Genomic DNA, 18,089 nt, shown 5'->3' with positions numbered 1-18,089 from the left:
AGGAACAATCTCATTCCATTTCCGAGCATAAGCTTCTGCAGCTGCAAAATGGAAAATGAGGCACAAAACGTAGATAAAGTAAGAAGCAAATGCAAAGTAAAATTTGTACACACAGGGGCCAGCAAAAACTGTGTTGTCTCAGATGCTGAGGTGCCATCACCCTGCTCCCCCAAACAGAGCAGCTGCAGATGTATCCTTTTATCTGACAGGAAAGATCCCACAAGAAGAATATGGATTACTTCCACTAGCAGTATAATAATGTGGCTTCAGATCCTTTTTTTCTTATCAGTGCCAAGAATCCAGTGGCAGTTTTTCCCAAAATAAAGCAGCTAAGAATCAGGACTCTGAAGTTCTTCAGACTATAAATCTTAAGGAAGGGTCTTGGGTTTTTTGTTTGTTTTATATATTGCTCAAAAAAACCCCTCAAACCTGATAGGTCCAGGGAGAGCAAACCAAGCAGCCTTTCCCCATTTGATCATGTCATGTATGTCCTAGTCATGACATTTCTGGGGCTAAAGCACACAGGGCAAATCATTAATTTCCACACAGAAATCCTCCTACACAGAATCCTACTGGCATAAACATCACTCTCCTCAAGACAAGCCATTTCACAGGAACGGAATCTGTGGGCATGTAGTGCCAGCTACTATCATACAACAGAAGTTATCCTCTTGATTACAATGATGGGTTGATTAGCCCCAAACCCTTTCCTTTCTTAGCAGATCTAAACCTCAGGGAGGCTCATATCCCACCTCCTTTTACACTAGAGCCAGTAAGTCCAAGCTGTATAATGGAGGAATGAGACCACCCATGTAACAGCATGCAAAAACCACAAGGTCCCTCAGACCAACAGCCCTCAGTGGGATGTCGCAGCCCTTTCAGAAGGGACACACCTGGCGCAGCTCATACACAGCTCCTCTGCTGCCTCTCATGCCCCACCTATGGAAGTGCCCAAAAACCACGGGTTTGCCCTTATCACCATGGAAAGGAAAAAGCACCCCAAAAGGCGAAACAAGACAACAAAAAAGCATGCTGCGCTTTTTAGAAATGATCTTGCTTTGCTTTTTCCACAGCACAATAATGTGCTCACTATATCAAACTGAGCAACAGCTATTTTAGCATCTAATGAGCGACGCTGTGGTGTTCTGTCCCCTGGACAGCTTTTCTGTGCAACATGTGTTTTTCATTTCATGTCTCTTGTCAGGGTTTCACTCCCTTTCTTTTACTTGAACTCCAGAAGAGAATAAAATCGTACAAAACCCAAATCTAATGAACCTGAGTTGCTGGTATCAATTAACATTCACATCCACAGGGCTCTTTATTCATCTAAATATAAAATTAGCAAAACCAGCCCAACTATAAGTTGTTTGGTGTGTATTTGTTAAGCTGTAACACAGTCTCTGAAAACATATGTCTTCTGGTTGGTATTTCAGGCAAAAATCTTTAGAAGAATAATATTTTGATTAGTAACATGTGTGTTTTGAAAGATTAATACTGAACTCCAAAGGAGATTAAAATATGAGTAGAAACTATGAGCTAAATACATATGTGCAAAGAGTTTTCATTCTCACTGACTGAAATGTCTGGTTGCAAGTCATTTGTTTTTATTATTAAAGTCTTAATCATATCTGCTGTTGACTTTTTTTTAATTAACTGATATTTATTAAAAAATCCTGTTCTTGTAGAACTATTTCAGAGCATTACTAAAAAAAAAAAAAAAAAAGATCTAGTATATAACAGAAGTGATGTCATTCTCTATTATGACACATCTCAAATGAACTTCCAAGGGATCCTAGTAATTTTAGGTAGTACCCAAACATTGACCTCTTCTCTATTTAGTCTTCCAGGGCTTCTCAATCCCAGTAGGAAATAAAGAACAAAGCAGACAGATTGTGCTTTTTCAAGAAATCGTAATTATTTACGCTTACAAATGTATTGACTTATTTCAGGGGAAAAAAAAATCAAGTTCTCTAATTGTGCTGAACATGCAATTAGATTTTTAAATAGATGACCCACTTCCCGGACCACTCCCTTGATCTGCTGGCAGCTGGGCATTCAACAGGCTTATGCTCTTAAGTAACTCCAGCTGAAAAAGTGCAAATGCCTAAGTAAATAATTTAAATGTTACAGACTACACACTGGAACTTTAACCATAAAGGTTGTTTTATTATTGTTTTTTGAGGAATTAGACACTCTGGTTGTCTATGCTGCCAAAGCTTTCATTAGAGCATGTGATATCCAAGTGAATACATGATGATACATAGATTCCCTTTAAACATACCCCCTTTTTCACACCAAGGAAAAAAATTCTCAACTTTATCTTAAAATTTTGATAGAAATTAAGATACAGAGATAACAACTGTTCATTTCTGTTGAAATTTACTCCAACATATAATTAGTGCTCTAATTAGATTCAAGTCAGAAGTTAACAATAATTTATCTCTTTATATGTAATGTTACAACGATTTCATGGCAACACAGAGTTGCAGCCAACAGAAGAGCTCTCACCTAGCTGTCATTTATGCTTTTATCAAGCAGCTGAGCAAATTAGGAACAGTTACATCTAAATAAGGCATATACACACAACTAAACACACACTGTCAGGCATAAGGGTGGACTCGGTTACAATTACTCTCAGTATCAGTGTCTTACTCGTGATGTAGTAATGCTAAATTCAACACGACTACTCTTCACAAAAGATCAGGTTGGTAATTTACTGAGGAGAGCGCTGGGGCAGATTGCTGGTGGCATACATAAGCACCGGGAAATGGAAGCCACAGCGTTTCAAGTGAGACACCTAAAGACCGTGTTCTCCACCCAGCACAAGTTTATCAGCAGATCTCAGCACCCTCTGCCTTTCAAATCTCATGTATCAGCATCTGATTTGAAAAAACCACAAGCTTGAATGCCCGCCATGAAAGACTGCTGCACCATAGTAGGAGGTACTACCCTAAGTAAAGACATCCTGCTGAACCAGTGTTCACACGACTGTCAGCCAAGAGAAACAGGCATGGTGAAAGGTTAAGGGAGGTTCACCTCTACCTTGGTATTGCTGCTACCGTTGGACTGTGGATAGCCCTTGCTTGGGGTTTCAAGAGACAAGGGTACAATGCATCTCACGAAAGTAATGGAGAAGATGGATGCATCATCCTACTCCACGTGTAGATTTATCCGGTGATCTGGGAAGCACATCATCAAATGGCACTACAACTATTATTTGACTTAGGAGTGCTAGCATCTGCCTATGACACATAACTTCTGAAAGCTGTAGCCCGACTCAGAAGGGCAAACCACACCTGTATGAGCCCATACTTTAAAGGTAAATCTAATCCTGCTTTCCAGCTTGACTATACAGATAGAGATCTGAAGATGTTACACTGCAATCAAAAGAATTCATGGGAAATTCTGTCTTTTTTAACAAGAGTCTGCTCAATCTACTTAAAGCGACAAAGATATTTAAATTTGGCTGTTACTGATGTTGTCTATCCCACTGTACCAACAAATGCTGAAGCCCCAGATGGGTTAATATTTATGAGAAAGTCAACAGAACATCAAACAGAACAGGAAACAGTGTTTCCTGCCAAACTGTCTAAAAGCAGTTGTACCGTTAGCACTTCCACTTTGCTGGTTTTTACTACTGTTATCTTACAGACAGACACGAAAAAACTAAAAGATCTCCTAAGCTGAGCCCACGATAATAACAATTAGAAAGTATCATTCCTTAGTCATGGTTCAATTTTTGTTTATTTTTGTACACTTAAGACAGAGAAAAATATTTTAAAATTCTCCTGGTTAGCTAACGATAGCAGGATCTGTTTGGCATGCTGGTTATGGGGAACACCTGGAGCTCTGACACAGGCAAAAAGAATCAGACCACTGTCATTCTGCCTTATCTTTTTTGCCATATATATGTTAACACCAATTAACTGAATGAAATCATAAGCTATTACTCTTGTGTATTTTTCTTGAAGAAAGGAAAAAATCTTCATAAACACGAATTAGAGGCGAATGGTGTGCTGAGGTTCTAGGCTTTTGGTATTGAAGGCACCCATCTCAAAGTGGTTCCCCTTGAGGCACAGTTCTGTCAGCACATGAAGCTGTTGAATCAAAACCTAGCATGTAACTGGACTTTAAAAAGAAAAAAAAAAAGACACATGCTCCAAAACATAACACACACACCCCCCCTCACACACAACCCCCAAAGAACAGCAAATGAAACACAAATAGGCAGATTTCCAGGCTGCTCCAGACATTAGTGATCCAAAGGCTCAGCCTTAACAGCCACAACTGAAATACAATGAAAAAGATGATCTTCTTGTCCCTAAATATTCTCATTTGGTATCATCTACCCAAGTACTGTAGGATGACATGAAAATATATCTACTTCCACTGATTCAAGCCTCCAAGCAAATAAAGAGGGAGGGAGGAAGGGGAGAGGCGGGGGGGGAAAGAAGGAAACACATGAGGGAAGATTCAGATTTCTTTTCATTTCTTTAGTTTTCATTCCTCGAATTCTTGTATTTTAAACTATTAACAACCACACATATAAGGACTTCTTTTTAAAAGTTTCACCCTTTTAACTGTCAACAGTCAGTGGATACGTGTCCTTTTGTAAAACTGCAGCTGTGTTTTCAGGGCAAAACGGCAAGGTCCACTTTGCTGCTGCTCCTTGACAGTGATCTTCCTCTTATCACCACTCTTAAAGCACATTCGCCTTCACCTCCGCACCGGCAACACAACCAAGGCTCACCAGATGCAACACAAGCTATGCAAGACAGATTCAAGAGATTCTGCTGGGGCGACGTTAGACCCAGCTACATTGGCTGGAGCCGTGGGTGAGCAGCCACATTAAGAAGCATCCCCTCATTGCTGCAGCATTCAGGTTTTATACCTCAGCTTCTCAAGCTCCAATTGTAAGTCGTTTGCTGACTCCCACTCTTTATCACACAAACACTTCCCCAAAATACAAAACCCTCACATTTTCAAATCTGAATCCCTGTCAGATCCTTTAGGATTAGGAGTCAGGCTCTTCTGAAAAGCATACTGGGTAACAGTGGTAGGAAACAGAGACCCAGAAGTGTCGGGGAACAAACCCCAAGTACAGCGGCCCTTACAACTCGTTCTAGCACATCTCAGTATCCATCAGCACGGAATTTAAATGCCAAGTATCTCTGCTTAAAACCCAAAAAAACACACATGCCACATTATTCCAAGGAAACAGATGTTACCCCTGGCAGCTACCTATTTACTTAAGTCTATTTAAAAATATGTATAAATCTATTGATACACTCACTCATCAGGACATTGCATCATCTTCCACACCGTACTGAACAGGGAACCACTGATATAGAAACTCTTTAAGGAAACAGACATAGCAGAGAAGTTCTTGTTTCAAGAAGAGTTACTACCTATTATTTGAATTATAATTTATCTAGTGAACAGTCATTCAAATAGCTATTATCTATACAAAACCATTTGTTTAATGTAAAACTTCAGACTAAAGCTAGGAGAGCGGCATACTACCAAACCCAAAGACTATGCATTGACAGTATGGGGGTGAGAGGCATGGCTAGACAGAACGACACAGGATAGCTGTTCAGTGACAAGAAGGAGCACAGAGATTATCCATCTGAAGAACTGGCAAGGAAAATTCCTGGAAGAAGTAGGTTTTAAGATTGCGTGGCTGGCAAGCAAAGATAGGGTGCCTGACAGACAACTGACATACTGTTCCCTGCATACAGAGGGGCATTAATGGAGGCTCAGAGACAAGTGGGAGACAGACACAAAGAGCAACAAGGGCTGAGGATTGGAAGGGGCAAGGGCAGCAAAGCAAGGAGTGGGTAGATACAGGAATGAAGAAATGAGAGTAAGATAATATTTAAGTGCAACATACAGGCCACACCTAGTCAATTTGAAGGGTTCGCATTGCAAGAAAAACTTCGGAAAGGAAAAAAAGGAGATAAACCTCATACCAAGGCATGTCAGTTCTCATGTCCTGCTGCACTCCTGCTCATCCTGCTCTCTGTGACACAAATTAACTTGTAACTTCCACCTGAAACCGGTTTGCAAACAGTTATCCCCTTACCCTTTCTGGAGAAAGGATATACAGAAGGCAAAAAGTATTTTATTGCCAACATCCACAGCATGGAGCTACCATTCCTACATAAAAAAAAAAATCCCATTTTCTTCTGTTTCCAAAATGAGCAGACTTAAGCCACTCTGATTTGCTGTGTTTCATGAGCTCCAATTCTTTTCCAAAGTCTACAGTACGACATGAACGCTTGGGTATGTATTTGAAATATAAAAAGAAGGAGCACAAGGTTTCTGAAAGACACCTGAAGAACAGTTATCATCTCCCTAGACTGCAACTTTTTTGGTGTATATTAGGGATTTCCTAATGTTGCTGTTAAACCACAGGTTATTATTTGATCAGGAAAGAGGATAAGCTAAATTTCTGCTCACGTATCTCCTGAATTTCTATTTAGTAAGTTCTCCTAACTAACCTCCAAAACAGTTCTCATTGATTCTGGGGAAGCTATGAGGATAAATTCATGCAGCACTGAAGAGATCAGTATCATTCAATTCTACTTAATGTTCTACGACTTAGTTTCCATCAGTGTTTGCGATTTTAGCTGTTTAATGAAATGGTGTCAGCAGAACATAAGCACCGTACAATCACACAGCTCAAAGAGAAAAACAACTGTTACCCATGTAAAAGGCAACTGATGGTTAAAGGTAGACGTGAGCTTTGGAACAGGCAGATGCTTTTTAGTAATTTGCTTTCAGATGAGAGTTGTGTATGATATTTCACTTCTGCATTGTTACTGTAATTGCTCTTTATTTGCTGCTGGAAGTCCACCTGCTACACATGAATGGAAAGGAAAAAAGTGTGTCTATATACTGACAATGGAGACATGACAGCTCAGCACATATTTTAGTATGCATTGCAAATATGTGAATACAAAAGATACAGACCACATGATATTCTGGAATAAATATCAAAGTCTGCTCATTACTGTTTTTAATACTTACTCATCACTCCCTTTCTCTCTGCATGCAGAATCAGAGGTGTGACCCAGGACTTGTTTTCCCAAGGTCTCTCCCTGTCAACACACAGTTGTTCTGTACCATGCACTTTCCTGTATTTTGTTCAGCATAGCTTAAAAGTTCAAAGCCATGCAACAGTTCCATCCCAAGGATGGCCAAGTTTTGGCCCCTGAACCACTTTTGAGACTTAAGACCACTTTTGAGGCTCTTCTAATGAAAAAGAAAAAAAAAAAAAGCAACCAGGAAAAAGGCTGCACACGTCTATCTTCAAAGAGAGACTGATACTGCTACAAATACCACAAGTTAATTTATGGCCTGTGAAATTCAACAGAGGCATTCCTAACAAAAGACATCAAGCCTGGCATGTGCCATGGTACTTGCTCACCAACGGAGAAAGCTCTTGCAGGGGACAGACTCCAAAGATCATTTATTGTCTAAACTAGCCCAGTCCAACCAATAGCCCCCTGGCCAAATTCAGCCCATCACTTTCACTCTAAGACTCAACAAGCTCTGAATACTTTCTCCTGTGTCTACTCATAGCATGGAAAGGAGTGCTATATTTGCTTCCAAAGGGGAGAGAAGGGGCATATGGAGGACTGGATCCTTCCCTCCCTCAAACTGCACATACATTTTACACAATATCTGGCCATAAGTAGCCTTCCCTTTCTCTGTTCTGCTGACTTTTTGGCTTGGACTCTCCACTGGGGCTGCCAGAGCTTGTACAGGGCTAAAAGGGCAAGAAGGCATGGGGTGGAGAGAGGATACGAAGGAAGCAGCAACAAGTGTCTCACAGCAGAAGAAAGGGATGGAAAAAGCAGTTTCAGGGTTAGAAGCCACCGAGGCACCATTACATGCCACTGTGGCCAGAAGACACCAGAGCAGTCCTCCTGCTGTCTCTCCTCAAGTCCCTTCTCCCAGAAAACTTGTTCTGTCATGCACCCCTCGGGACACATCATCTGCAAACCAGAGCACCCCAGTGTGCTCCTTTCCCCCCCTCCCAGCTGCAGCAGCACCAAGCACACCCGCAGTGAGGAGTCAGGAGCCTGCAAGGGTCAGGATGAAGACACTTGTTCCTGCTCAGACACCCTGCAAGGCAGTAGAAAGTCCCAAATTTCTTCCCCCACCCCACTCCCAGGCAAATACTTCTTGCACAAGTATAAACACTCTACAAACACATTTAATACCAAACAATGCCATCATAGATGCCAATGATGAAACAAGTCCAGTTTCTCCCATGACACTAACTTTAATGCCCCAAGAACAGACATGCGTCACGCCTGTGTCAAAGCTGAGAGGAAGTAAGGGAGGATGCATTTAAAATAGAGACATGAAACCTTTCTTTAGAGTTTCAAACCATCCACACAGTGGAGAGGATCTGTCAAAAAATCCAACATAAACTAGACATAAGAGAGAACAGAGAGTGTGTCTGGGGCAGAAAGGGAACGGCATGGAAACAGCTGATGGGTAGGAGGAAGGGGCAACGGGGCAAGGAGCAGGGAGGTGCGAGAAAAGCAGGGCTTGTGCCCAGCATCACAGGCACACAGGGGCAGTGGCCCATGTTAGCCCCAACTAGGCTGTACTTCAGAGCATTCAAGTGCTAAACTTTGTACTGGTCCTATATTGCATTAACTCTAGTCACAGAGCAAATGTAGGAAACAGACCAGGAGAGAGAAAGGCAAGAGGAATTAATCCTATTATCAAGAAGAAATACAAAGAATCAGTAAAGGTGTCACAGGAAAACTGCCGGTAACCGCCCATAGCTCTTAAAAAATTCCTCTAACTCATGCAAAATACAAAACTCTGGTTTGAATTTCAATGAATAATTTTTTGGAAGTCAGAGGAATTTGAGTGTGAAGGGCTGGATTTGAAATCCAGTAAGGTTTACAAACCCCGCAAAATTGTCCCAGAGCCTGGCAAAAACTCAAATCACAGGAGAAGCTTCTCACACTTTAGAAGTGTATTTTCTCCAAACCAGGCCAACTTCTCCCCACAAAACAAGAAAAAACCCGATCTAGAACAAAGATCACTGAGGAACTTGCATCAAAACACAAATTTAACCTATTGTTAAAGTGTTCCAGACACCTTTTGGATAAAAGATGTTTCTAGGTGTTGTCTCTGCAGAGCCGCTGTGCTCCCCACATGGTGAGCCTTTAACTTAGTCCTAGGAAATGCAGGGGCACGTATGAGGCACTTGAGAGTCCAGAATTTCATTCTTGCCTATGAATTAGAAGCACACTCCTCAAAATCAGCTGACATACATCAGCCTACTCACAGTTGCAAAAGCAGGTACATCTAGCAGAAAACATACATGGGCAAACAATGCATTTAAATGATGACAGTTTAAAAACTAAAATCCACTATGGCTAACCAAAACCAGAGACAATAAAAAAAGATTTTTTTCCTTTTTGCTATGCTAACCATACCTAGCCCTTCCAGTTTCAGAGAGAACATTTCTGTACTACTGTTGTTGATAAACAGTAACTTAAAAAAGGAAGCTTTTTTTTTCCTCTATTGTATCCAACTCCATTGCATTCATTAAATTTCATTATGTCTACATCATTTAATTTAGGTCAACATGTCAAAGTAACCTAGAATCATGTTTGCTTTAAGTCAGCCAACATTAGTCTCAAAGCTGAAAAGCCCACTTCAGACTCAGCGACAGAATCGCTTTGTACTTCCTCCACACACCATGAAGTCAGAAGTGAAGAACTACACTCAGAATTAAGAAAAATCACTACAGTGCTGACAGCTCACTAAATTTCTGTACAATGCATATAATAACAACTGTACAACAGCAATAGTGGGAAGAAAATGTAGTAGTAAGCTAACTGTTAATTAATAATGAATGAATTAGTAATTTACAATGTAATGCAGTGTATCTTTTCAATTTTTGAACTTTTTTTTTTGTAGGCTGCAGAGAGAAAACCTTGTTTCAGAGAGGCAGCAGAAAAGTCCTGTTGGAAGGAGGCATCCATCTCCATTTCCCTGTATTTGCCTGGGATCCTAATGACGGTAGCTACAGTTCGAACTGCTGTCTGCACAGTACGAACCCATGCATGTCTCAAATGTATCCAGATTTCCTCATCTGATGTGTTTTTATACAAGCTTAAAGCACATTTATATTATGTCATCTCAAAACATTACATTGTGTTCCAAAACATGTAGTATTTGGGTTCCAGCTGGATAGTAGTACTGCAGTACCCAAGCAAAGAGGCTGGATGTTAACTCCCAGAGTACAAGTTGGGGAGGAGAAGCTGGGCAGCACCATCCCAAGTGCTCCAAGGGAACTCTCTCCCTGTATTTGTAAAGTGCTAAGTAAAATTTAAGAACAAAAAAGCAACATCAGCCTCTTGCCTGTGTGTATAATAGGGAAAAAAATTGTACCAGAGGTGACAAGTAATCTACTAAAAATATATTTAAGCAATGTGTTTTGGTTGTAATTATGTATCATTGACATGGAGGGGAAAAAAATAAGAGACTAATGCATTGTGAGCCCAATCTACAAAATAAAGGAGGAGGGAGGGGTGGGAAATAAAGAGAAGAAAAAAAATCTCCTGAGTTTCTCCTGTAGGAGAACAGCTCGGGAAGGCTTCACTGACACACATCACCATTCAGCACCAATGCAGCTTGGTGCCCTCTTATTCCACAGCTATTTGGAGCCTGTTTGTGCTCTGCCCAGGAAGGCACAACGTGAGCAGAAGTCACTTACACTAAGCAAGCCCACAAAGGGCAGGCAGCTCTCAGTTTTCTTACATTTTTCAGGAGAGGGAAAAAACCGCCCATGAGAGCAATGAGAATAGTGGGGCAGACTATGAAACAGTCTTAACAGCCAGGTAAACTATTCAGCCATATGGGGCAGGACAGCCCATGACAGGGATGAACTCGGACACAATCGTTCTAAGGCTCTTACTATAGATCTTGGGCAGTTAGCTCCTCGTGTTTTGTTTTTCTTATCAACAAAAACAGGGATAAAGTTGGCATTTGCTAATATAAGAATGCACAGTTGGTATAGAAGAGACAAACAATATAGTTTAGCTTCAGAAAATTATTATTGAGTTCTGTGAAATGCAGGCAATCCTAAACTGGAAACATTACACACACTGCAAGTAAGTCTTTGTTGTTTGTGTAATAATCACATCTGTGTCACCATTTCATAGCCTTTTGACCTTGTGCTAGAAAAGTTAGAAACATGTTTTGACTTCTGGAAGTGACATACTCGCTGCAGAAGTGCCTGTTATAAACCACAATATTAAACCTTCTCTCTGCACAACCGTCCTCCTCCAAAGCCAGCACAAGGCTTAATTTTCCAGATTCTCCTTCTCTTTTCTACTGCTGTTCATTCTCTCCCTCCCCAGACCCCTTAGTTAATCTTGTAAGCAAGGGGAAAAAACTTAATGTGGTTTCTATAAACTGAGAGCATTTTGAGTTACTCAAGATGACTCACTTCCCCTGAATTTAAAACAAAGCGTTAGTCAAGTGACAGATTCAAGACAACAGCAAAAACTCTGCGTTTAACTCCGAGTGCCTAGGTCTCCCTACCTACTAAATGACTGCCTGGGGTTGCATATTAAGGGCTTATTTGTATGAGTTATTCACCAACCTGACGAATCTTCCTTGCAGCTCTCTTCATTTCTTTCCTTCGTTTTATCATCTTTTTCAGCCTCTCTTTCCCCACAAAGTCTTTTCTCTTCTCCCCCATTTTCTCCAATGCTTTTAACTTCTTTCTAAACCATTTTCTTCCCTTCTCTGTCTCCACCCTCTCTGAGGCTCTCTTCCCTTATCTCCTTTTCCTCATTTCTGCATCAATTTAATCCCCACTGCCAGCCTCAGATGAAGTTCCTAGAATTGCTCAGGAGAAGACTTTGGCCTCTTTGTCCGCCTGCAGAGGAGGGAGCCTAGCAGCTGGAGAATGTGCAAGCGGTGCATTCTTGCCTGTGCCCTTTGCTTGGTTTGCCCTTACATCTGGGATAAGCAGCCAGCTGAAAACGATCAGATCCTTGTCAGGGGCACACCACTGCAAGTGTCCTTGGGATATCCCAACTGAAAAACAGCTACAAAATTACTTGTCAGACACTTCAAAACAAAAAAGTTGCTGAGAAAGGAGACTACTTGCAAATCACGTGTGTCTTATCTTTGAACAGGTAAGGGACATTGCATGGGATATTAATTGGAAGATAAATTCTGGAATACAGATTCACAGGTAAAATACAAATATAAACAATTTGTTTAATACTTCAGTATTGCACTGCATTCACAGAAGGTTGCTAACATCCCAAGTATGCCTGACAAGTTGTCCGCCCTGAGCAAACCATAACTCATCTCAAATGCAAAGGCTCACAAAAGCAGAATCACCAGCTCTAGACCGCAGATAGTACTGCCTTACGGCTGCGCCATCAATAAACTCTCTCTCCGCTCAACCATCAAAATGGGATGAGGCTTTCACTCTATATATGTGCTTTTAAGATTACTTCACCAGGCTATCACCTTGGCCTTAACCAAAGAAAACACAAAATAAGGAAGAGTCCATACATTAAGAAGTCTGCAGGGAAATAGACAAAAATCTAGTAGCTGGCCTGTGAAGACTGTGCATGTACACATATATACAGCCACACAGTCTATTTTGCATACAGCACCATGGTATATTCAGTGTCTGTATAAGTGCCTTACTTTGGTTCACCCTGGACAAACAGCAGACATCAGAATATCCTCAGAAGAAAGGAGCCTTTCACAGTCCAGCTTCTGTCTTTGGAATAGCTCAGTTAACACTGTACCTTCTCAACAAATGAAGTTTTCAGTGTAATTTCATTCACTGGCCTGATGTTCAACATGGAAGTCCAATTGAAGCATGGCCACGTAATGAGAAAAGGCCATACAACATGATCCTACAGCACAAGCACAGTTAAAGCTCTGTTGTTATTATCCAGGGTACCAAGGCAGTGGGCACTCTCTTTGAGGCTGTAAACAATATACATTACTCTTGAGAGACTGCAACACACAACTGGAGTCACAAAAAAAAAACCAAACAAACCCCACCAAGAGTTCATTACCTGCCCAAAACCAGAAATATACAACTACAATATAAATAGAGACTTTACTATTTGTAAAGAACATACCACATAAAAATACACATTGGAAAAAAATGAAATCTGTTCTTTCAGGGAGGAATTACAGCGGCCCCAGGTAAAATAACAAGGAGAGAAACCCATTTTGTGGGGAAGAGAAAGCCATGTAATCCAGCCTTCCACTCGAGAGAGACAGCCAGTACGAGGTCATTGGACACCACAACTCGCTGTGCTTGGCTGCAGTGTGATGGAGAGAAACCCCTGCCAAAAAAAAAGACACTTGGAGCAGCAGCCCAATTCCAGACTGCTATTAACTTGTTTCAGTATGGAAGAGAGATGAGCAGCAAGACCCCCCGCAGCTCTTTTATAAAAACAGTGTCACAATACTTTACGCAGAGGATGAGTACTGCAGCCAGCAGTACTTAGCCAAATTAATTGTGATCTGGAAATAACAGCATAACATGAAGTTTAGCATTAGCTAAGCAGCTAGCAAGCTGATTTCTAGAAGCACTGACTGGCCCATCCCTATTTTGAAAACTTCCAGTGAAATACTGCTGCAGCTACAGACACAAACGAAGCAAGGGACATACTAATTTCCCTTTCTTGTGCATAGCTATTCAGCTTTCCTCGGCAGTGGGAGTGAGTGTTCATAAAGCAACTTTCAAACAAGCCTTTTCTATTAGAAGAGACAAAGAATTTCACAACAAAGTTTCAAAATACAATAAATTATTTACCTTCTAGATGATGCTGATCTATTTCACTGACTAGGTTGGTGAATTGCCTTTTCTACATGAAAGCTTAACTAGGCACTTATGGAAACAACCTGAACTACTGCCACACACTATTAACACCTGATAGTATCACTCCCTCCACCTGCTGAAGAGTTAGGTAATTAATATAGAATGTGTTACTTGTGCCAAAGCACCACAGCTACTACCCCCTACCAACAAGATACACACATACGCCTCAACCTCTGTTTCTTCCACTTTCTATCTTTCAGGGCACTACAGAAGTTCCTCTCTTACACAATGTAACACCAAATGATAAACATCCTTACTTCTGCCATCCCCTTTCTCCTGATTACACTGACACTTTTTTCTTTATACAAACAGATTTTTGTGCTGAATACTAGTAACTGTTTTTCATGTATTAAATGAATATGAGCAAAAGGAAAGGTAAAGTACACAAAAGAAAAAGCAATATATTTGAAGACAGTAAAGAGCTAAAAGACACAACAGTCCACTTTTCTCTAAGACAGATAATGTCAAACACGCATTTGATCACTAGGCTCTCACCAAATTGCTAAGACACGATTGAATCCCTACTGCAGGTGCTGTTACAAATCCTGCTGACAGAGGCCCAGCTGCAATTCAGTACAGGACATACACAAAGGCAGTACCAGAAGGCTCCATTCTTTACACCTTACACTTAATTCTTTACACCTTCACAGTTTCCCTACTTTGTAGCAGCCAGAGGTTTGCAGACTCTTGACAGCATCTGTGTCAACTTTCAGGACACTCCAACACAAGCCAGATTTAGTATAACTGCAGTATAAGGCGTGAACACACCCGAGCAAAACGCGATGAGAACCAATGCACCTCACTGAATACATCAGATTTTTCTCTCCTGCAAGAATATTCACTTCTGGTACAAAAAAGTCAGTACAAGTTCAGCCAGAAATTTCAGGTCCTGCAGGGCTTGTCTACTATAGCAACACAACAGCCCTACCGCAATGCCTGTGCCACCCCAGCATCCCACGTGCAAGGCACAGAGGCCAGAGGAGCCTCCCTGGAAAACACATCTCAACAGACCTGCCAGCTCCAGCTCTCTACGTTACGCATCCAGAAGCAACGATTGCTGCTCAGCACAGAACATCGCAGCTCCCCGTAGCAGCCCCAAACCTGGCTATGGACAGCCAGCAACCCTGGTTACGGCTGCCCAGGGGTCTTCTGCCTATTAGCCAAGATACAATGGTTAATTCTGCTCATTCTCAGTTAACGTAGCTAGAAAAGATTTAACTCTGAAGATAACAGCTTTGTACTCTGGCATGAGTCCTCAGCATAAGGTACTTTATAAAAATTTCCCTTTCACAGGCAACATTACTGGTAACCCAAAAATATGGTAAAAAGATGTTAACTTCAGTAAGTTTCCCAGAGCCATACATATTCATCACAGCAAGCAACCCAGACTTCAGAACCATTGTGCCTGCTGGTGAATAAAACGTAACATCTGGAAGTCCCTAAGTGCTCCCACTGAGCAGTATAACTGAAACCAGAATTTGGCCTGGCATCTTCAAATCTAAACTTCAGTATCTTTAAAAGACCATCTTTGCAGACCTGACTGCGTTTGCCTCAGATACAGAATCAAAAGTCCTAATGAATTCCAGCACCAGTACGTTTCGTCAGTCAACAGGAAGTCAGACTCACAGAAGTAGAAGACAATATTTGCTGCCCCACAACCAAAGTCTTGATGTTTTAAAGACAGATACAATAAAATATAACTCAAATGTATGAGCAGTAATTAAATACTATATTCTTAAGTTAGCAGTTTAAGATCTGTTAGCAACACCTTAAAAAACTACTCTCCTCAAGGGAACCAGACCATCAAATTCAGATTTGCTTCATCAGTCTTGTTCTCTGGTTTGTTTTTTTTTTTTTTGCATTCTTGCAGCAGAGAAAAATACACTTCTAATAGAACTTCATTTACAATACTTAGGATGCATTTAGACAATACAATAGTTTAGATGGTATACAGACTTAAACACACTCTCTTGTGGGACAACTACTCAGCATAGCGTCTCGGCAGTGCCCAAACCAACTGTGATGGTTTCTAGAACGTCTCCACCAAAACTTCATCAGCATAGCATACCCCATTTGACATCGGGCCAAATTCTGATCTCTGTGTGCCCAGAGGGCAGGACTGTGCAAATCTGCCAGCAGTACAGCTGCAGAGAAACTTCACAAGACGACATTGGCTGATAGCACGTACAACCTTTGTGGGAAGTCAGGAGAGACAAGTAAGTTTCTGCAAAGCTTTCACATGTCAGAAGCTTGGAAATGCTTTATGAAGACCTTCAAAGCGGACTGCAAAAGCACTGCAAATCGAGTGAAGTAGAGAAAACTACTCACATTTGGTGTACAGACAGCTAGGAAGCACGAACTGGCTGCTGGCTCCAAGCAGAGCAGCCGTTTTACCGCTGCTCTCCATTTCTAGTGGGCAAAACCCCTCAGAAGACCAAAGCAGCCCACTAACTTTAGGGGAACATAGTTGCAGAATTATTTGCCATTTTATACAGAGGGAAAGTGCATTGCATTTAGGCACTGGCATGGGGTACACTTTGATGAATGATGACATTTCACTTACAACTTTCACTCTTTCAGCTTTTTAGTCTACTTCATGAACTCTGCTGCCTGAAAAACTAGAAGAGGAAAATATTTATCTGAATTACATGATTCACAGAAATGATATGCTTAATCATCTAAGAAGGAGTCATTTATCTCTCATAACACATAGCTTTAACTCCAAAGGGATCTTAATATAAACATGGCTGATAAATGACTCACGAATGGCTAGTGATTCAAAAAGGCTAGTAGACATTTGTCTGTGAACCCTAACAATTTGCCAGTCGTACCTATCAGCCAATTTCTTATGTACAACCACATGAAGGGGAGAGAAAATACTGTTAAGGTAGTGTGGTAACAGTTCACAGTCCTTTTGTGCTGTTGCACTGATGGAGAGACATGGGGACAGAAGCGTCACGCAATGGTTTCAGAAGCGAATGCTACTCGGAAGACCAGGCTCTGTATTTCTGCGGCACTCCAGGCCCCTTCCACGGGGTTTCCAGTGGAAATCACCAAGAGCGCACACGCACCTCGGCAGCGGCGGTTACAGACGAGCATCGGGGCTGTGAAGTACCTACAGCTCACGTGACTGACAACTGCTCGGAGAGCTGCAGCGCTCGGGTCCCGTCCCGTCCCCCCGGGCGCCCCGGCTGCTTTCGGCACCGACACGGAGGTCTCCGTGTTTCACTGCATCTACCCGCGCAACTCTCGTTCAAAAGGAAGGAAAACCGGCGAAACTCCAGCGAGGACGGCACGCAGCTCGCTGCCGAGGGGAGAGAGGGACGCCAGCAGCCGTCCGTAGCACTGAAACGGGGAGGCGCGGGCAGCAGGCGCAGCGGGACCCGCGGCGGCCGGCGAGCCGCCCGCAGGCTGCTCCGCTCCGCTCCCCGCGGGGCTGCCCGCTGCGCCGCCCCCGTCCCCCCACCCCCGGCTCCCCGGCGCGCTTCGCACCTGGGCCGGCGCCCGCTGCCCGCCCCGCTCCGCCCGGCGCTCCCCGCCGCACTCACCCGCTGCTGGAGCCGCCCGCTGGCGGCGGCGGCCGCCGAGGCCGCGCTGTGCCGCAGCTCCGCCGCCTGCCCCGGCCGCAGCAGGCTCCGCGTGAAGCGCCGCGCCCGCTCGCCGGCCATGGGCGCCGGCAGCCCCGCGCTGCGGCCGCCGCTCCGCGCCCGGGCCGAGGCGCCGTCAGGAAGCGGAACTGGGGGTTTCCCTCCCGCTCCCCCCCGCGCGGGGGAGGTGTGCGGGGCGGGGGCCGCCCGCCGCCGAGTTCGCAGCCCCTCCTCGGGGGAGCGTCGCGCCCTCGCTGGCCAGGTGCACCGCGGCCGAGCGCCGGCCCCACTCCCGCCCCGGCAGCTCCGAGGCAGCTGCGCGCCGAGGGGGCGATGGGGGCCCCCGGAGGGGGCCGGGGGAGCGGGGTGCAGGAGTGCCAGCGCAGGCACCCCTCGTTGCGTGCATGTGGTCACCAAGGATGCTCTTCCAGGAGGGCTGCTGGGCTGGGTTCGACAGAGGAAGAGCTGCTCTTGGTGTTAACCACTCGCCAGCGTGGGAATGTCGGCTCACCGGACGAGCCCGGAGCCTGGCCACCAGGTTTCATGAGAAATCAACTCTCTGGTCAGCCCCACCACCCTCGGAGCTGGGGGGA

General features: G+C 43.3%; 1 protein-coding gene across 1 annotated transcript in view; it reads right to left on the bottom strand.

Moving 5' to 3' along the window:
* DOCK10 (dedicator of cytokinesis 10) overlaps positions 1-17,577 on the bottom strand; it is a 163,806-nt gene extending 146,229 nt beyond the window's left edge. Inside the window, exon 1 of the mRNA XM_068407080.1 lies at positions 17,458-17,577. Within this exon, the coding sequence (XP_068263181.1) occupies positions 17,458-17,577 (120 nt within the window). The remainder of the gene's footprint in view (positions 1-17,457) is intronic.
* Positions 17,578-18,089: the final 512 nt, after the last annotated feature.

This window comes from Nyctibius grandis, chromosome 8 (assembly GCF_013368605.1).
Source record: "Nyctibius grandis isolate bNycGra1 chromosome 8, bNycGra1.pri, whole genome shotgun sequence".
In the NCBI taxonomy this organism is placed as follows: domain Eukaryota; kingdom Metazoa; phylum Chordata; class Aves; order Nyctibiiformes; family Nyctibiidae; genus Nyctibius; species Nyctibius grandis.
Note: the sequence above shows the minus strand (reverse complement) of the source record. Positions and strands in the feature narration are given on the sequence as shown.